The sequence below is a fragment of the Aegilops tauschii genome, chromosome 5 (assembly GCF_002575655.3).
Source record: "Aegilops tauschii subsp. strangulata cultivar AL8/78 chromosome 5, Aet v6.0, whole genome shotgun sequence".
Lineage (NCBI taxonomy): Eukaryota > Viridiplantae > Streptophyta > Magnoliopsida > Poales > Poaceae > Aegilops > Aegilops tauschii.
Window position 1 is genome coordinate 571726191 of NC_053039.3, and position 21638 is coordinate 571747828.

At 44.1% G+C, this 21638-nt stretch overlaps 1 protein-coding gene across 1 annotated transcript; it reads right to left on the reverse strand.

The window, feature by feature from the left end:
• Window positions 1-1249: 1249 nt before the first annotated feature.
• On the reverse strand, window positions 1250-3346 carry LOC109769334 (F-box/FBD/LRR-repeat protein At5g22700-like). Its single transcript, XM_020328085.4, has 4 exons — window positions 3224-3346; window positions 2120-2937; window positions 1736-1879; window positions 1250-1637 (listed from the first exon to the last, which is right to left on the reverse strand). The coding sequence occupies exons 2-4, from the start codon at window positions 2918-2920 to the stop codon at window positions 1443-1445; spliced, it is 1140 nt and encodes a 379-aa protein (XP_020183674.1). The 5' UTR covers window positions 2921-2937; window positions 3224-3346; the 3' UTR covers window positions 1250-1442.
• Between the last annotated feature and the right edge of the window lie 18292 nt (window positions 3347-21638).

A 21638-nucleotide genomic window follows, 5' to 3' on the forward strand; every position in this document is an offset into this window, starting at 1 on the left:
TTACTCTGAAGTGTTGTATGGTACTACAAGAGTAAATATTATGTTGGACACCTGCGCATTGTTTTGTTCCTCGAGTTAAGATGGTGGCACCCTGTTGTTAAATCTGATGACTGCATTCTCAACTATGATTAGAAATTGTCCTCCGGTTACACGCATGATATTACAGTGTGAAATTTTCTGTCACAAATCTGATTTGTCTAGCATCAGGGGCATATATAGGAAAAAAAATATTAGCCTGACTTGTTCTGAATCTCCAAGGGCAATCTTGCTAGACCTGCCAAATGGACATATGCATGATGCATGTACTCCCTCCGATCCAAATTAACTGACGCAGCTTTAATTTTGTACAAAGTTATACTAAAGTTGCATCAATTAATTTGGATCAGATGGAGTAACTGTTTGAGGCAGAAGATATTGACATTCAAGAGGTGAACTACGCATGAATTTAAGCCCAATTCAACACATAGTGTCTTTGTGAGGGCTCGGGAGCGAAATTGCAGATTAATAGCCAAGCGGTAGATTTTCGACTAGATCTCTTTACCAGGCGATTGTTCTCACTCCTGGTCCAGTGGAGCTCGCGGTGCTTTGGGAAATCAAACTCCCCCTGAAGATCCGTATATTCTTATGGCAATGGGTTAGAGGACGCCTCCCCTCAGGCACTGAGGTCCGTAAGCGTCATGGACCTGGGGATGGTCTCTGCCCCATTTGTCTGGTACCGGAAGATTGCAACCACATCTTCTTCCGGTGCCCGGTAGCTCAGTTCTTATGGAGTTGCTTCCGGGAGGTGGTTGGGGGCACGTGGTGCCATGACAACCTCCCAGATTTGTTTGGGGAGGTCTTTAGGCTCCCCGGGTCTAGGCGCGCCCCTATTTGGGTCGCGCTAGGTACCCTTGCCTGGTCCCTTTGGTGTACCCGCAATAAATTAGTCATCGAACGAGTGATTCCGTCTCGCGTGACTGATGTGATCTACAAAATGTGTGGCTTCTTGCAGTTCTGGAGACCGCTTAGTAAGCGGAGCGACCGAGGCGTCATCGACAACATCATGGCGGGTCTTCATGCCTCGGCAGCGTCTTTTGCTCCTCCTCCACCGCCACCACCTCCTCCTCCCGAGCCGGATTAGAGTCTCCTTTTAGCTTTATTTGGGGCTTGTCTTGCTGTGCCCCCAGCATGATTCTATGACTTGTTGTACTTGACTTTGTGACTTTGGATGCTTGATGGTATGCTTTATAATATAAAGCGGGGAAAACCCTTTTTCTTAAATTGCAGATTAATTACCCAATCCATTCCGAGACATACAGGAGCAGGGAGCTTGACCCAGCCTCCTCAGCGGCCGCAGGCCGGAATCGACTGGTTATTCTTGTTTACAGAACGTTTACGACAGGAACACTTCGTCTAGACACATTAACTTAGCACTGGTCTAAGGTGGCAGGTGCCCAAAACAATTAATAGAGATGCTTGATGCTGATTTTCACATCACCGACAATCGGTTGCAAGGCCTCCACCAGCGTGCCGACACTTGGATCTTCTTTCGAGCAGCAGATCTTGATCCTCTCGATGCAAGGGTGGGAGCCCAAGCTCAACGCTGCTCCTGATGGTGGCAAAGTAGATTCAGAATGCATGCACCTTATACATTGCACCTGTAGAGTGTCAACATTAAGGTGGAAGGATCAGTAAGGGGTTCCACTGTTATGGCAGGTCAACTCGCGCGTATTTAGAGATGGTTTCGAGTGAGCACTCTTTCGAGCTTAAAAGTCAACTCCTTCAGCTTGGGCGAGCGCTGGAGAATGCAAAGCAGCGCGTCGAAATCAGCAGCCATGCAGCAATGGCCCAGCACTAGGCTTGTCAGGTTGCTGAACATTGGGCATATCCACAAACCTCTCTGCAACAGGTTGATGAAATCAAAATGATCAAAGACAGTGAATAGAATAGTTTGATCATTTCATGCTTTTTCCATGCTAGCTTATTAAAATAATACCAGCTCGTAGGAGGGGAAACAAGTAAGCTGAAGAGGTTAAGATTTAAACCCCGAGAAGCAACTACATAAGAAAATCTAACTAAGGGCTCAAATATATTCATCTAAATGTGTATGAATGTGAAAAGAAAAAGAACTAGTTCGTACCTCAAGTAATGGTGCATGCAACTCCAAGGATGTGGCATGTGAGAGGCCATCAAGTAGACCATGGCCCTCTATTGTCCTTACACTAATAAAGGCTGTTACTAGAGAAGACAGATCCCTAACTAATATAGCTCCGGAATGACTATGCATGTCTAGGATAGAGAGATGGGTAAGATTGCTAGCACAAATCAGGAGACTCCCGGTGATAAGGCAGTTAATGATATGCAGAACCTTGAGTGACCTGGATGAGATCTCCTTCAGGTCAACCAAAACGCAATCCTCCAGCTGTAGAAGTTGAAGCACTCGGCAGTCGTAGTTGAGCGGCCTCAAGAGCCCATCTCCCAATATGACAAATTGGAGCCTGATTGTTTTGAGGTGGTTAGAAGGAGGCACGGCTGAGCTATCCAGATGGCCCAATCCGGAAACATGGAGGTGACGAACTTTGTGCATGATGACATGTCGAATCCACACAGTACATGTGGTACTAGCAACCGAGTGGTCAATGATCCGGGCTTCATCCAAGGAAGCAGTGCTGTCGCGCAAGAGCAGCAGGCGGTCCCCGAACTTCTCCATCTTTTCGTTGTCATCCGTGAAGTCGTGGTGGTTGATGCGGATGTATGGAGTAGATGCCCAGAGATAGCGCCAGCTCGGCGAGAGCAGACTTGTGCGCACGGCCTCCGGCATGGGCAGGAAGGACATCACGCGGTGGAGCAGCTCACTGGGAAGGCTGCTGAGCCTGTCGACGCCACTGCAGGTGCCTCGCGCGCTCTTGGAAACACAGCGAGTAGATGCTGGCGCCGACATTTCGTCAAACAGGTTAGCTGCATGAATCCAGGGAGGTGCCTCAGTCAATACTCAAGATATCAATGCAGAAATCACATATGAATCGAGCCATTTCTGTGTACAAGATAAGATTCCAATCTAGCAATCGAAGCACGCACAAAGCAGCATCCACAATTAACACCACATCTGGCATGATCCGATGGAATCAGTTAGTTGTTAGTTCGATCTAGTGCCCTTTTAATTCCTAGCTAGCTAGCTAGCTAGGGTTTAACCTCCAGTTCCCATTACTATGACTGAGAAGAAACTAAAGGAAGGCGTACTGACCTGCAAGCAATGGTCCGACGACCCGATCAACGCGTCCGAGGCGGCGGCGGCGGCGAGAACCGGGGTTCTCAATCACTGCCTCTCACCGGCATATATGACGGGCCAGACCTTGTAAAAGCTCACCGTTACTGGGCCTGTTTTGTTTCTTAAGCAGTTGTTCAGGTCCATCAAGGAAAACAGGCCGAGTGTGATGAAAATGTTATTTAAACAGGCTATGCATGTATGGTTGATAATGTAAGATGGTTTTTATTAAACAAAAAATGCCAAAATAAATAAATGAAAATGAAAAAAGCAGGCAAAAAATATCCAGAAGCGGCATCCTTTTTTCAGATGATAACAGGCCGAGTGTGATGAAAACAGGTTGTGTATGGTTGACAACGTAAGCTGGTTTCTATTAAACTAAATAAAAATGCCTCAAAAATTAAATTAAATTAAAAAGGCAGTCAAAAAAGGCCGAGAAGTGGCATCTTTGATGAGTATTAAAAGGAATAACAGTGCTACAGCAGAGCATGGTAATCAGTTTGCAACCAAAGGAGTGAATTGCAAAAACATCGACATTAAAGGTTAGGGTTGCAGAAGCCACGATTCTACAGTTTTGTGCCAAAAACCACTAATTATGAGCCTACCTTTTTTGCAAATAGCACTAGTTGATCCGCGGGCAGGCGCGTTTGGTAGCTGGAGTTGATCCGCGTCCAGAGGAGCAAAGCGAGGGAAGCTGGCGTAGCCTACAGTGATGACGGCGGCGAGCGATGCGGCGGCCAAAGTTTGGGCGTGCTCGGAGGAACGCTACAGGGCACGACAGGGCGAACCCGTGGGTGCTACGAGTTCCTGGAGATGGTCTCAATACGATGACGCGCTCAGACGCAAGCTCCAGTGGCTAAAACGACAGCGGCAACATGGCCGGCGGCGGTGAGATTTCGGCTCCGGTGGCTAGCACGGTTAGAGGACGGATTAGACGCAGGTGAGAGAGGAGAACTACATAGGAGCTCACGGTGGTTCATCACGGCAGCTCGGCTCGGGGGAGGTGTCAGAGGTGTCGAACGGGCGCCGAAGATCTCGGCCATCCAAGGTTGAAGAAGAGCTCGAGGACGTCGCTGCAGTGCGTACCGGGTCGCGTGGCTTGGCGGAGACTATACCTGACCATACGTCGGGCCGGGCCGGGCTTCGATTCGGGCCTGACAAAGCCCGTTGCAAAAAACCTAGGCCCGGGCCCGGCCTTGCCGCCGGGCCTAGATATCAAGCCCAAGCCCAGCCCATCAACTGAAAAGCCCGCCGGGCCTCGGTCCTTCGAGCTGGCCCTTCCCTAAATCGCAAATATGTTAGGCCCAAGCCCGCCCCGGCCTGGCCGTCAGGCCTAGATCTCAGGCCAAGCCCGACTCATGGGCAAGGTCGGGTCGGGTCGGGTCGGGCTTTTTGGGCCAGGTCGGGTCGGGCCGGCTAGGCCGGGTATCCCATGGCCAGGTATAGCGGAGACGAAGCAAGCAACGTGGCGGAGCGCTAGGACACATTGGCAAGGTGCTACGTCGACGGTGGGCACGCGGGCGAGCTGCGGCGGCCATGGCTACGCTCGGGTGAGCAGAGAAGCGAAGGAGAGAGGGGGAGAAAGACCAGCGGAGGAGGGGGTCGCTGCGGGGCTTCGTCCACGTCTCCTGGGGCGAGATTGGGTTCAAGGGAAACGAGACATGGCGAAGCAGGAGGTGGCGCGGTCGGGCGCGTGCACTGGCTGCCAGTGGGGACAAGGTTGAAGGCAACCTTGGTGGGCTGGGCCAACAGTGCCAGGCCAGGTGGGCTGCCAGGTTAGTCTTATGTCTCTTTTTGTTTTCTGTTTTATTGTTTTTATTTAAATCTTTGCCACTGTTATAAATCCCAACTGAATTGTAAACTAGTGCCAATTGCCTCTAAATATTTTTATGTTGCTCATTGGACAATTCCAAATGCACATAAAATATTCCACGGATTTTGAACTTATATTCCAATTAATATGAATATAGATCCAAATGCAAATACAATATGATTTAAATTCGAATGCCCAAAATAATTCCTTAAAAATGTTCTTAAATTTTGGTTTGAATTATAGTTCTTGCCAAAATTTTCAAAGCAAGTAAGGGAACATTTTGGAACAATTGAATGAAATTTCTAGGGTTCTTTGCTCTTTTTATTTAATTTTCCTGAGGCTTTGAAAATTCCCTCATTTCAATTTCCTTTGAAAATAAAAGGATGCATGATGCTACTCACTAATACAACTAATTACAAAGCAAATTCTACGGCTGTGATAGTCCCAGTCCATTGATCGGGTGACTAAGGACTCTGATCCGCCGTTCGCCATGCCGGAGAAGGCCGGAAATCGTCGGAAGGGATCTTGGGGGCAGAGTGGAGTGGCTAGGGCTTTGTTCGTGAAGGGGGTCGGCGTGAGCAAGCGTGGGCCGAATCTGACGTGGCAGTCTCGCCCGGGCCTTCCCATATCCGCCACAGGTTTAGGCTGGATATAAGGGGTGTTGGTCAGTACAGGCGTTTGGGGCTGGTATGAGGCATCCAGCTGGGTCATTTTTTTGGTGGTCAGTGACGGGGCCGTCCGCCTGAGCATATAGGAAGGGTTTGTTGAGCCCAGCTGTGTAGATGCTCTTAGGGCATGTACAATGGTGCTATCTTAGGAGTGCCACGTAGGATAAATAAGGAGGTGGAGGAGAAAGAACTCTTAAGAAAAGGCTTGTCTTCTCTTATTTAAGAGAAGACAAGAGATGATCTCTTAGCACAACATGTCTCACCATATTTTTAGGAATATCTAGTTATTGAATATAAGGCTAAGAGATGACCCATTGTAGACAAAAAAAATTGTCATCTCTAAATTACATGCAAGACTTAAGAGCAACTCCAACGGGCCGACCCAAACGGACGGCGCTTTTGTCCGCTTTTTGTCCGTTTGGGTCAGCCCGGCGGACAGAAACGTCCAGCGCTGTGTTTGGGTTGGCGCGAGCGCCCAACGCTGGTCCGACCCATTTTGTCGGCGCGCCAAAAAAAAGTTTTGCAAGCATTTTAAAAATAAATACATGCATTTAATTAAACATAAAAGCCGACCACGAAGGACGGCGAAAGTCCACATTACATTAATTAACATAAAAACACTAAAAACTAGACGATGCGCTGCCCTAGGCATCCTCGTCGGCGGCGGCGGCGGCGTTGGGGCCGGTGAGGTCGATCAGCGTCGGCGCAGGGCCGGCCCAGGGGAACGCCGTGTTCCAGAGGGTGAAGACCAACAAGTATAGGGGATCTATCGTAGTCCTTTCGATAAGTAAGAGTGTCGAACCCAACGAGGAGCAGAAGGAAATGACAAGCATTTTTCAGTAATGTATTCTCTGCAAGCACTGAAATTATCGGTAACAGATAGTTTTGTGATAAGGTAATTTGTAACGAGTAACAAGTAATGAAAGTAAATAAGATGCAGCAAGATGGCCCAATCCTTTTTGTAGCAAAGTAAAAGCCTGGACAAAGTCTTATATGAAGGAAAGCGCTCCCGAGGACACATGGGAATTATCGTCAAGCTAGTTTTCATCACGCTCATATGATTCGTGTTCGTTACATTGATAATTTGGTATGTGGGTAGACCAGTACTTGGGTGCTGCCCTTTCTTGGACAAGCATCCCACTTATGGTTAACCCCTATTGCAAGCATCCTCAACTACAAAAGAAGTATTAAGGTAAACCTAACCATAGCATGAAACAGATGGATCCTAATCAGCCCCTTACGAAGCAACGCATAAACTAGGGTTTAAGATTCTGTCACTCTAGCAACCCATCATCTACTTATTACTTCCCAATGTCTTCCTCTAGGCCCAAACAATGGTGAAGTGTCATGTAGTCGACGTTCACATAACACCACTAGAGGAGAGACAACATACATCTCATCAAAATATCGAACGAATACCAAATTCACATGACTACTTATAGCAAGACTTCTCCCATGTCCTTAGGAACAAACGTAACTACTCACAAATCATATTCATGTTCATAATCAGAGGTATATTAATATGCATTAAGGATCTGAACATATGATCTTTCACCAAATAAACCAACTAGCATCAACTACAAGGAGTAATCAACACTACGTACTAGCAACCCACAGGTACCAATCTGAGGTTTTGGGACAAAGATTGGATACAAGAGATGAACTAGGGTTTTAAAGGAGATGGTGATGGTGAAGATGTTGATGGAGATTGACCCCCTCCCGATGAGATGATCATTGGTTATGACGATGGCGATGATTTCCCCCTCCCGGAGCGATGTTTCCTCGGCAGAAAAGCTCCGCCGGAGCCCTAGATTGGTTCCGCCAAGGTTTCGCCTCGTGGCGGCGGAGTTTCGTCCCGAAAGCTTGCTTATGATTTTTTCCAGGGTAAAAGACTTCATATAGCAGAAGATGGGCACCGGAGGCCTGCCAGGGGGCCCACAAGGCAGGGGGCACGCCCAGGGGGGTAGGGCGCGCCCCCACCCTCGTGGATGGTGGGTGGCCCCCATCTAGTTGATTCTTTCGCCAGTATTTTTTATTAATTCCAAAAACTGCCTCCGTGAAGTTTGAGGACTTTTGGAGCTGTGCAGAATAGGTCTCTAATATTTGCTCCTTTTCGAGCCCAGAATTCCAGCTGCCGGCATTCTTCCTCTTCATGTAAACCTTGTAAAATAAGAGAGAATAGGCATAAATATTTTGACATATCGTGTAATAACAGACCATAATGCAATAAATATCGATATAAAAGCATGATGCAAAATGGACATATCAACTCCCCCAAGCTTAGACCTCGCTTGTCCTCAAGCGAAAGCCGATATCAAAAAATATGTCCACATGTTTAGAGATAAAGGTGTCGATAAAATAAAATACGGACATGAGGGCATCATGATCATTCTTATAAAAGCAACATATATATATATTGTCATATGATTTCTTATGCTCAAGTAATAATCTATTCACAATGTCAAGTATGAATCAGAAACTTCATTGAAAACCAACAAACTATAATCTCGGTCATTGAAGCAATTGCAATTTATCATAACATCGGAAAGAGTCATTATAAGAGCTTTTCAGCAAGTCCACATACTCAACTATCATTTAGTCTTTCACAATTGCTAACACTCACGCAATACTTATGGTTATGGAGTTTTAATCGGACACAGAGAAAGATAGGGGCTTATAGTGTTGCCTCCCAACCTTTTACCTCAAGGGTAATGTCAACAATAATAGTTCATGATAACTTACATCCAATTGGGTATATATATCAGGATCTTTCCAACACAATGTGCTTGCCAAAGGATAAAATGTAAAAAGGAAAGGTGAAGATCACCATGACTCTTATATAAGGTATAAGGCAAGAATAAAAGATAGGCCCTTCGCAGAGGGAAGCAGAGGTTGTCATGTGCTTTTATGGTTGGATGCACGAAATCTTAATGCAAAAGAATGTCACTTTATATTGCCACTTGTGATATGGACCTTTATTATGCAGTTCGTCGCTTTTATTTCTTCCACATCACAAGATCGTATAAAGCTTATTTTCTCCACACTAATAAATCATACAAATTTAGAGAGAAATTTTTATTGCATGCAACAATGACAACTTGCTTGAAAGATCTTACTCAATCCATAGGTAGGTATGGTGGACTCTCATGGCAAAACTGGGTTTAAGGATATTCGGAAGCACAAGTAGTATCTCTACTTGGTGCAAAGAATTTGGCTAGCATGAGGGGGAAAGACAAGCTCAACATGTTGGATGATCCATGACAATATACTTTATTTCGGATATAAGAAAACATAACCTATTACGTTGTCTTCCTTGTCCAACATCAACTCTTTAGCATGTCATATTTTAATGAGTGCTCACAATCATAAAAGATGTCCAAGATAGTATATTTATATGTGAAAACCTCTCTTTCTTTATTACTTCCCATTAATTGCAACGATGACCAAAACTATGTTTGTCAACTCTCAACAACTTTTATTCATCATATATGCTCTTTATATGTGAAGTCATTACTCTCCATAAGATCAATATGATTTCTTTTATTTCTTTTTATTCTTTCTTTCCTTTCCTCAAGATCATAGCAAGATAATCAAGCCCTTGACTCAACACTAATCTTTATTATATATAGCTCACGGACTCGATTACATAGAAGGATCATAAAGCAAAACTCAAGACTAGATCATACTAAAACTTTTATTCTACTAGATCAAGATATTACCAAAAGGATCGAACTAAGAAAAATGGTAAAGATAAGAGTGATGGTGATACGATACCGGGGCACCTCCCCCAAGCTTGGCAGTTGCCAAGGGGAGTGCCCATACCATATACTCAGTTCTCCTTTGCTGGTGAAGAAGATGGTGGTGATGATGGATAATCGCACATCGAGCGTAGGAGATCCTCCAATTTGCAGATAATGCCCTTGAGTGCGGTGATATGCTCCTTCAACAAAATATTTTCACGAGTGAGATACTTATTCTGTATGCGAGCTAACTCAATCATCTTGAAGGCTTCAATCTTCGTTGGGGTAAGAAGATGGTGATGAGGTTGGAGGATGTCTTCGTCTTCGGTTGCCGGAGCTTGGCCCTCCATGGCCTTCTTGATCCCATCATCCTTGTTGATCTCCCCGGGTTCTTCTCTCTTCAGCTTTATCCTCATTAGCCAAGCGTCGTTGCCCTCATTGTTGAAGGAGGGGGACGACATGATGTCTGGCCTTTGACAACTCTGGAAGAAAACAGCTCGAAACAAAGACAGAGGATATTTGCGTGATACGATGGTCAAAACCTTCGGGAGATTATATAATGAATTTTTACCGACCAAAAGAAGTATCGTGCAAGAAAACGGAGTCCGGAGAGCACACGAGGTGCCCACGAGGTGCCCACGAGGTAGGGGGCGTGCCCAGGGGGTAGGGCGCGCCCTCCACCCTCGTGGACACCTCGTGTCCTTCCCGGACTACTTCTTATTTTCCTATTTTCTTAAATATTCCCAAACGAAGAAAAATTAATATTAGAACTGTTTTGGAGTCGGTTTACTTTTCGTAGCACATACCTATTCCTTTTCGGAGTCTGAAACGTTTTGGAAAGTGTCCCTTATGTACTCCTCCGGGGTTACGGTTTCAATCACATTGGTTTCAACATTTATGGGATTACCTGAGATATAATGTTTGATTCTTTGACCGTTCACCACCTTCGGATTTGTGCCTTCGAAGTTGTTGATTTTTATGGCACCGGAACGATAAACCTCCTCGATAACGTAAGGACCTTCCCATTTAGAGAGAATTTTTCCTGCAAAAAATCTTGAATGAGAGTTGAATAGCAACACATAGTCACCTACGTTAAACTCACGCTTTTGTATCCTTTTGTCATGCCATCTTTTAATTTTTTCTTTAAACAGTTTGGCATTCTCATAGGCCTGGGTTCTCCATTCATCAAGTGAGCTTATGTCAAATAACCTCTTCTCACCGGTAAGTTTGAAATCATAGTTGAGCTCTTTAATGGCCCAATATGCCTTATGTTCTAGTTCGAGAGGTAAGTGACATGCTTTTCCATAAACCATTTTATACGGAGACATACCCATAGGATTTTTATATGCAGTTCTATATGCCCATAATGCATCATCAAGTTTCTTGGACCAAGTCTTTTGCAAAATTAATTTGATCTCTCTATTACTCAATTCTACTTGACGACTAGACTGTTGGTGATATGGAGATGCAATTCTATGATTAACATCATACTTAGCCAGCATTTTACGAAAAGCACCATGAATAAAATGTGAACCACCATCAGTAATTAAATATCTAGGACTCCAAACCTCGGAAAAAAACTTCTTTAAGCATCTTAATAGAGGTGTTATGATCAGCACTACTAGTTGGAATAGCTTCTACCCACTTAGTAACGTAATCAACAACAACTAAAATATGTGTATACCCATTAGAGGAAGGAAACGGTCCCATATAATCAAAACCCCAAACATCAAATGGTTCAATAACAAGTGAATAGTTCATAGGCATTTCTTGACGTCTACTGATATTACCAATTCTTTGACATTCATCACAAGACAAGACAAACTTACGGGCATCTTTGAAGAGAGTAGGCCAATAAAAACCGGATTGCAATACCTTATGCGCAGTTCTATCTCCAGCATGGTGTCCTCCATAGGCCTCGGAGTGACACTTGCGTAGGATCTGTTCCTGTTCATGCTCAGGTACACAACGTCTAATAACACCATCTACTCCTTCTTTATAAAGCTGTGGGTCATCCCAGAAATAATGTCTTAAATCATAGAAACACTTTTTCTTTTGCTGGTATATGAAACTAGGTGGTATGAATTTAGCAACAATGTAATTAGCATAATCAGCATACCATGGAGCAGTACAAGAAGCATTTATGACAGCTAATTGTTCATCAGGGAAGCTATCATCAATAGGTAGTGGGTCATCAAGAACATTCTCTAACCTAGATAAGTTGTCTGCTATGGGGTTCTCAGCTCCCTTTCTATCAATAATATGCAAATCAAATTCTTGTAGCAAGAGAACCCATCTAATAAGTCTAGGTTTAGCATCTTTCTTTCCATAAGATATTTAATAGCAGCATGATCACTGTGAACAGTTACTTTAGAATCAACAATATAAGGTCTGAACTTATCACAGGCAAGTACAACTGCTAAAAATTCTTTTTCAGTAGTAGCATAATTTCTCTCGGCACTGTCTAGAGTTTTACTAGCATATTGGATAACATATAATTTCTTATCAACTCTTTGTCCTAGAACAGCACCTACATCATAATCGCTAGCATCACACATAATTTCAAAGGGTAAATTCCAATCAGGTGGCTGAACAATAGGTACAGAACTCAAGGCTTTCTTAAGTATTTCAAATGCTTCTACACAATCATCATTAAAGACAAAAGGAATATCTTTTTGTAAGAGGTTAGTCAGAGGCCTAGAAATTTTTGAGAAGTCTTTAATGAACCTCCTATAAAAACCGGCATGACCAAGGAAATTTCTTATACCTTTGATGTCCTTGGGACACGGCATCTTTTCAATAGCATCAACTTTAGCTTTGTCAACTTCAATACCTCTTTCAGAAATTTTATGCCCCAAGATAATACCTTCCTTAACCATAAAGTGGCACTTCTCCCAATTCAAGACAAGATTAGTTTCTTCACATCTCTGCAAAACTTGATTAAGGTTGCTCAAGCAATCATCAAAAGAAGTTCTGTATACGGAGAAATCATCCATGAAAACCTCAACAATCTTTTCACAAAAATCAGATAATATAGCCATCATGCATCTTTGAAAGGTAGCAGGTGCATTACATAATCCAAAAGGCATACGTCTATAAGCAAAGGTACCGAAAGGGAAAGTAAAAGTGGTCTTTTCTTGACCCTCTTTTGACACAGGTATTTGAGAGAAACCAGAATAACCATCTAGAAAGCAAAAATGTGTATGTTTGGATAATCTTTATAGCATTTGATCAATAAAAGGTAAAGGGTAATGATCCTTTTTAGTAGCTTTATTTAATTTGCGGAAATCAATTACCATTCTATAACATGTAACAATTCTTTGTGGGATCAATTCATCTTTATCATTAGGAACAACAATAATACTTCCCTTCTTAGGGACACAATGGACATGACTTACCCACTGACTATCAGCAGCGGGATAAATTATACCTGCCTCTAGAAGCTTTAGTATTTCTTTTCTTACCACTTCTTTCATCTTAGGATTTAACCGTCGTTGGTGATCAACAACTGGTTTAGCGTCTTTCTCCAATTTTATTTTGTGCTGGCATAAAGTGGGACTAATGCCCTTAAGATCATCAAGTGTATATCCAATAGCAGCACGGTGCTTCTTCAGAGTTTTCAATAATATCTTTTCTTCATGCTCTGAAAGGTTAGCACTAATAATAACATGATATATCTTTTTCTCATCAAGATAAGCATATTTAAGAGTATCAGGTAAAGGTTTAAGCTCAAACACGGGATCACCCTTGGGTGGAGGAGGATCTCCTAGGATTTCAACAGGCAAGTTGTGTTTCAAAATAGGTCCCTGTTTAATGAATACTTCATCTATTTCCCTTCTTTCATTCATAAACATATCATTTTCATGGTCTAGCAAATATTTTTCTAAAGGATCATTAGGAGGCACGACAATAGAAGCAAGACCAATAATTTCATCTTTACTAGGCAATTCTTTATCATGTGGTTGTCTACGAAATTTAGCAAAATTAAACTCATGAGACATATCCCCCAAACCAATAGTAACAACATCCTTTTTGCAGTCTATCCTAGCATTAACAGTATTCAAGAAGGGTCTACCAAATATGATGGGATAAAAGCTATCTTGTGGGGAACCAAGAACAAGAAAACCAGCAGGATATTTCACTTTCCCACACAAGACTTCAACATCTCTAACAATCCCAACTAGTGAAATAGTGTCTCTATTGGCAAGCTTAATTGTAACATCAATTTCCTCTATCTCAGCAGCTGCAATATCATGCATAATTTCTTTGTATAAGGAATGAGGTAATGCACTTGCACTAGCACCCATATCACATAAGCCATGATAACAACGATCTCCTATTTTAACAGAAATAACAGGCATGCCTACAACAGGTCTATGTTTTTTTAGTATCAGGTCTAGCAATTCAAGCAGCTTCATCATAGAAGTAAATAACATGCCCATCAATATTATCAGCTAAGAGATCTTTGACCATAACAATACTAGGTTCAACTTTAATTTGCTCAGGAGGTGTAGGTGTTCTAGTATTACTCTTACGAACCACAGTTGAAGCTTTAGCATGATCCTTTATTCTAACAGGGAAAGGTGGTCTCAATATAAGCAGTAGGAACAATAGGATCAACATTAGAAGTGATAGTCTTTTCTTCAACTTTAATAGGTGCAACTACTTTTACTTCAATGGGAGGATTATATTTAAACCACTTCTCCTTAGGAAGATCAACATGAGTAGCAAAGGATTCACAGAAAGAAGTTACTATCTCAGAGTCAAGTCCATATTTAGTGCTAAATTCACGGAAAACATCGGTATCCATAAAAGATTTAACACAATCAAACTTAGGTGTTATACCTGACTCCTTACCTTCATCGAGGTCCCAATCTTCAGAGTTGCATTTAATTCTTTCCAATAAATCCCATTTGAATTCAATAGTCTTCATCATAAAGGAACCAATACAAGAGGTATCGAGCATGGAGCGGTTATTGAGAGAAAGCCGAGCATAAAATTTTTGAATAATAATTTCTCTTGAGAGCTCATGATTGGGGCATGAATATAACATTGACTTAAGCCTCCCGCAAGCTTGAGCGATGCTTTATCCTTCGCGAGGCCAAAAATTATATATATAATTACGATCACGATGAACAAGATGCATAGGATAAAACTTCTGATGAAATTCCAGTTTCAATCGGTTGTAGTTCCATGATCTCATATCATCACATAGCCTAAACCATGTCAATGCATTTCCCTTCAAAGATAAAGGGAAGTCCTTCTTCTTGATAACATCCTCGGGCATACCTGCAAGCTTAAATAATCCACAAACTACATCCACATAGATTAGGTGTAAATCGGGATGCAATGTTGCATCTCCTGTAAAAGGATTAGCTAGCAATTTCTCTATCATACCCGAAGGAATTTCAAAGTAAACATTTTCAGTAGGTTCAGTAGGTTGAGAAGAAACTCTTTGCTCTACTGGTCGGGTGAAGATACCCCGAACAAGCCCCTCAAAGGATTATGTTCCATAGTAACAAGTGACAGTAAATTTCAGCACACTATATAAATTTTTCCTTACCAAAGGCGCTTCACTCCCCGGCAACGGCGCCAGAAAAGAGTCTTGATGACCCAAAAGTATAGGGGATCTATCGTAGTCCTTTCGATAAGTAAGAGTGTCTAACCCAACGAGGAGCAGAAGGAAATGACAAGCAGTTTTCAGTAAGGTATTCTCTGCAAGAACTAAAATTATCGGTAACAGATAGTTTTGTGATCAGGTAATTTGTAATGAGTAACAAGTAATGAAAGTAAATAAGGTGCAGCAAGATAGCCCAATCCTTTTTGTAGAAAAGGACAATCCTAGACAAACTCTAATATGAAGGAAAACACTCCCGAGGACACATGGGAATTATCGTCAAGCTAGTTTTCATCACGCTCATATGATTCACGTTCGTTACTTTGATAATTTGGTATGTGGGTAGACCAGTGCTTGGGTGCTGCCCTTTCTTGGAAAAGCATCCCACTTATAATTAACCCCTATTGCAAGCATCCGCAACTACAAAAGAAGTATTAAGGTAAACCTAACCATAGCATGAAACATATGGATCCAAATCAGCCCCTTACGAAGCAATGCATAAACTAGGGTTTAAGCTTATGTCACTCTAGCAACCCATCATCTACTAATTAATTCCCAATGCCTTCCTCTAGGCCCAAACAATGGTGAAGTGTCATGTAGTCGATGTTCACATAACACCACTAGAGGAGAGACAACATACATCTCATCAAAATATCGAACGAATACCAAATTCACATGACTACTTAAAGCAAGACTTCTCCCATGTCCTCAGGAACAAACGTAACTACTCACAAATCATATTCATGTTCATAATCAGAGGTATATTAATATGCATTAAGGATCTGAACATATGATCTTCCACCAAATAAACCAACTAGCATCAACTACAAGGAGTAATCAACACTACTAGCAACCCACAAGTACCAATCTAAGGTTTTGGGACAAAATTGGATACAAGAGATGAACTAGGGTTTTAAAGGAGATGGTGCTGGTGAAGATGTTGATGGATATTGACCCCCTCCCGATGAGATGATCGTTGGTGATGACGATGGCGATGATTTCCCCCTCTCGGAGGGATGTTTCCCCGGCAGAAAAGCTCCACCGGAGCCCTAGATTGGTTCCGCCAAGGTTCCGCCTCGTGGCGGCGGAGTTTCGACCCGAAAGCTTGCTTATGATTTTTTCCAGGGTAAAAGACTTTATATAGCAGAAGATGGGCACCGGAGGCCTACCAGGGGGCCCACGAGGCAGGGGCGCGCCCAGGGGGTAGGGTGTGCCCCCCCACCCTCGTGGATGGTGCCCCCCTTTGGTTGATTCTTTCGCCAGTATTTTTTATTAATTCCAAAAACTGCCTCCGTGAAGTTTCAAGACTTTTGGGGCTGTGCAGAATAGGTCTCTAATATTTACTCCTTTTCCAGCCCAGAATTCCAGCTGCCGGCATTCTCCCTCTTCATGTAAACCTTGTAAAATAAGAGAGGATAGGCATAAGTATTGTGACATATCGTGTAATAACAGCCCATAATGCAATAAATATCGATATAAAAGCATGATGCAAAATGAACGTATCAGTGGGCGGCAATGTCGGGATGCGCTGCCGCTGCCTGCGCCTGGCGCGCCTCCTCTTCGGCCTCGCGCTCGAGCATCAGCAGGCGCTCGCACTCCCAGCGCTCCTCGGCCAGCTGAACGCGGCACCAGTGGTCGAGGTAGGCCGCCTCCTGCTTCTTCGTCGCCCCGAGCCAGATCGGCGGAGCGCTGACCCACTCGCGCACTACTCCGGTCCAGGAGTAGCGCTCGAGGTAGGCCGGCTCCTCCGGCTCGGCTTTGGGCGGGGACGTCGGGGTCACCGGCGGCACGACGCAGTCGCCCGCCACGGAGAGGGCCATGGCCTTCGCCATGGCAGCCTGGAAAGCCGCCTCATCCGCCTCCCTCCACCGCTCCTCCTCCTTGCTCTCCTTATTGGCTGCCTGGTAGGCGGCCTCGGCCTCCTGGTCCTCATCGCGGACGACAAGCGGGGGCGGCGGCAGGCTGTGGTTCGGCGCACTGCTCCGGCGTCAGCAACGACCGCCGGCGTCGCACCTCCTCCGCATGGGCCCTCGCCGTTCGCGGCGCCGCCGGCACTGGGATCCTCTTCGGATCCAAATGCCAGTCATGCGGCAGCGTCGCGTCGGGTGATTTGTCTCCAACGTATCTATAATTTTTGATTGTTCCATGCTATTATATTATCCATCTTGGATGTTTTATATGCATTTATATGCTATTTTATATGATTTTTGGGACTAACCTATTAACCTAGAGCCCAGTGCCAATTTCTGTTTTTTCCTTGTTTTTGAGTTTTACAGAAAAGGAATACCAAACGGAGTCCAATTGACATGCCAATTTTTGACGATTTTTTATGGACCAAAAGAAGACCCCGGGGCAAAAGAGTTGGGCCAGAAGAGTCCCGGGCCGTCCACGAGGGTGGGGGGCGCGCCCAGCCCCCTCCTGGGCGCGTGGGCCTACCTCGTGGACGACTCGGGCACCTTCTTGACGTGAGACCTACGCCAAAAATTCCTATAAATACAGAAACCTCCAAAAAATAACCTAGATCGGGAGTTCCGCCGCCGCAAGCCTCTGTAGCCACCAAAAACCAATCGGGACCCTGTTCCGACACCCTGCCGGAGGGGGGATCCCTCACGGGTGGCCATCTTCATCATCCCGACGCTCTCCATGACGAGGAGGGAGTAGTTCACCCTCAGGGCTGAGGGTATGTACCAGTAGCTATGTGTTTGATCTCTCTCTCTCTCTCTCTCTCGTGTTCTTGAGGTGATACAGTCTTGATGTATCGCGAGCTTTGCTATTATAGTTGGATCTTATGATGTTTCTCCCCATCTACTCTCTTGTAATGGATTGAGTTTTCCCTTTGAAGTTATCTTATCGGATTGAGTCCTTAAGGATTTGAGAACACTTGATGTATGTCTTGCATGTGCTTATCTGTGGTGACATTGGGATATTCACGTGCTCTACTTGATGTATGTTTTGGTGATCAACTTGCGGGTTCAGTGACCTTGTGAACTTATGCATAGGGGTTGGCACACGTTTTCGTCTTGACTCTCCGGTAGAAACTTTGGGACACTCTTTGAAGTTCTTTGTGTTGGTTGAATAGATGAATCTGAGATTGTGTGATGCATATCGTATAATCATACCCACGGATACTTGAGGTGACATTGGAGTATCTAGGTGACATTAGGGTTTTGGTTGATTTGTGTCTTAAGGTATTATTATAGTACGAACTCTATGATAGATCGAGCGGAAAGAATAGTTTCGTGTTATTTTACTATGGACTCTTGAATAGATTGATTAGAAAGAATAACTTTGAGGTGGTTTCATACCCTACAATAATCTCTTCGTTTATTCTCCTCTATTAGTGACTTTGGAGTGACTCTTTGTTGCATGTTGAGGAATAGTTATGTGATCCAATTATGGTATTATTGTTGAGAGAACTTGCACTAGTGAAAGTATGAACCCTAGGCCTTGTTTAAAAGCATTACAATACCGTTTACGCTCACTTTTGCTATTAGTTACCTTGTTGTTTTTATATTTTCAGATTACAAATACTCTTATCTACCATCCATATTGCACTTGTATCACCATCTCTTCGCCGAACTAGTGCACCTATACAATTTATCATTGTATTGGGTGTGTTGGGGACACAAGAGACTCTTTGTTATTTGGTTGCAGGGTTGCTTGAGAGAGACCATCTTCATCCTACGCCTCTCACAGATTGATAAACCTTAGGTCATCCACTTGAGGGAAATTTGCTACTGTCCTACAAACCTCTACACTTGGAGACCCAACAACGTCTACAAGCACTAGTAGAAAATATGCCTTTAGTCCCGGTTCGCAAAGGCCATTAATCCCGGCTGTGCAACCGGGACTAAATATGCGCGACTAAAGGCCCCCCCCTTTAGTCGCGCCTCTTACGAACCGCGACTAAAGGCCCGTCCACGTGGGCGCCAGGAGTCCGTCGGGGTGGAGGACCTTTAGTCCCGGTTCTCGTGGCTAACCGGGACTAAAGGCCTCCTCCGCAGGTTTAGGGTTTTAGCCCCCCTAAACCTGCTTTCTTTTTAATTTGTAGTGTTTTATTTCTTTTATATTTTATTTTGTGTTTTATTTTAACTTTGATGAAGTTTCAGTACACATATTCTACACTACTATATACATGCATATGAAATTTCAAACAAGAAGAATTCAAGAGGAATATATAATATATATTCAATCTCGGGTGACCATATACAACTTCGAACAAGTTTCCATACACAATTAGGATGGATGACCATATACAACTTCGAACAAGCTTCAATCTCGGGTATGCATATAAATTTCTTCGTCCTCGGTATAGTGTTCTCCTTTAGGATTGATGACTTCCCTCATGAAAAATCCTGCTAATTCATCTTGAATTGGTCGGAAGCGAGCTTCTGGACTAAGCCTCCTCCGCAAGTTATCCGTCGCCTTTTCGCACGCTATCCGATGCCTTCCGCTCAGAGGTGTGTCTCGGGATGTTCTCACAAACATAATATCCACATAGATTGATCCCCGGTGGCTGCTTATCAACATTAACTAACCTTCTAAAATCTAGCTCATGTTTGAATTCACCGACAATTTCTTCTGAGAACCGTCTCCAAACCCTACAGGTCAAAGAAAATTAAATGAACAAGGGAGTTATTAATTACTTGATATTAGGAAATGAACGAAAGAGACCGATCGATATAGAGCTCAAATGATTAAAAATAATTACTTTTGCAGCATTTTTCTCATGTCGGCCCAACGCTTTGAATCCGAATCCATAGAGTCCATGATTAGAACTCTGGAGGTGTGAAGTTCAATATTTAGCAGAATCCAGTGGAACCTGCGGACACGTTACATGCACAGTCATGCATAACTCATCGATTAGACATACCATGCATGGAGTAAACAAAAGAGAATGGGCACAAGACAGAAACACTCACCCAAAATGGTAAGGAAATAGAATATGACTTTTGAGTTGATGCTTTCTAAGAAACTTGTACAAGTCTTTCTCCACGTCTTCGGGGTGATTTTGTAACACATGTCCATTAACGATATGTGGGTCAATGAACCCAACATCATGGATGTTTCTTATTTTGCATTCCCAAATCTTCAATCTGCATAATAGCGTACGCAACAATATAGTTAGGACAATATATATATATAGTGCAGGCAATGAAGAACGAGATGAGATAGAAATAAAGCACTTACAGAACGTAGCAACTCAGGATAGATTTGTCGAGGTCGCGCAGATTGAACAGCTGGAACAATTCACTCATATGAACTTGTACAGACTACCGTTTGGTGTGATGCTCCTCTGTAACATCCGCATAAACATATTCTTTGTCAGCCCATGTTATGAAATGCTTGTACCAACGTAGCAGATTTCGCATTTGTGGTGGTAGACTCTTTTCCCGCGCAGGCTCGACGAGAGGCCCATTCCGCACATATTGTAATGCTATCTCACATACTGGCGCATCCTCAAGGCCTAACGAGGCACGAAGAGTCAAACCCATCTCGGACGCTTGTTTCATGGCACTCGCTACAGTCAATCCAAGTGTTGCCGCAGCTGCTATGATCTCGGGGTCCTCTTCCAGACCGGCTTTCACTATGAGCGGGGGGATCGATTGTTTATTCCGCATCCCGAGCTGGTCAACTTGTTTCCCGCTTTTTTTACTTTCTTCTTTCTCCTCCTTCAATATTTTTGCTTGCCTACGAAGTTCATGTCCATAGTCGTCAGGCATATTCAGCTCGGCTTGGGACGGTGTCGTCAAAAAATCCTTAGCCCACTTCTTTTGCTTCTCAGTGAATACTTGCTTGGGCTCAGGCTCTTTTATCGCCTTCATATCCGCCTTCCATTTCTCATAATGAGCAGACGCGGCCAATTTGGTTTCAGCTTCACTAAGTTCCCAAGGCCTTGGGAGGAGAGGCTTCAGTGATGGCTCCGGTACCCTTGTGGTCTTAGGTACATAAGGGTCCGGGTTAATAGTCCAGGAGCGGGTTTCCTTGCTGTCCGCCTGCTTCTGCTTCTTCGTCGGAGGTGGATTGGGGGGCGTCGTACCCGCCGGAGGAGGATTGGGGGGCGTCGTACCCGCCGAGGGAGGATTGGGGGCGGCGGCTGCTTACCCGCCGGAGGTTGTGGATCGGGGGACGGCGTCGAATGGCGTGAAGGAGGTGTAGGTGAACCACCACGACCACCACCACCGCCACCACCACCACCACCACCACCATCGGAGGGGGGTGGACTTGTTAGCCTTGGCGCCTCGCCTGGAAACACTATGTACTTCTTTTTCCATAGAATGATCTGGCGCTTGACATCTCCAAGTCTTCTCTCCCCTTCGGGTGTAGCTTTGTCAATCTCCAGGTCCTCAAACTCTTGGACTATGTCTTCCACCGTGACACGAGCATAGCCATATGCAATGGGGTTGTTGTGGTGGAGTGCTCCAGGTGTACAGGGTAAAGCACTGCCGGTAGCTACCTTCGTGAAAACGTTCCCCATGGGATAATGCAGATCACATTCTTTCATCTCCTTTACATCATCCACGGGGTAGTGAGGCTCCGGTGCACGAATCTTGAT

Excerpts from the sequence above, each read along its gene's own strand:
- LOC109769334 (XM_020328085.4), bottom strand. The coding sequence starts at position 2,920 with ATGTCGGCGCCAGCATCTACTCGCTGTGTTTCCAAGAGCGCGCGAGGC. Across the intron at positions 1,880-2,119 it reads TGCATGCACCATTACTTGAG|AGAGGTTTGTGGATATGCCC; the intron begins GTACGAACTAGT and ends AACCTGTTGCAG. Across the intron at positions 1,638-1,735 it reads TGACTTTTAAGCTCGAAAGA|GTGCAATGTATAAGGTGCAT; the intron begins GTGCTCACTCGA and ends GACACTCTACAG.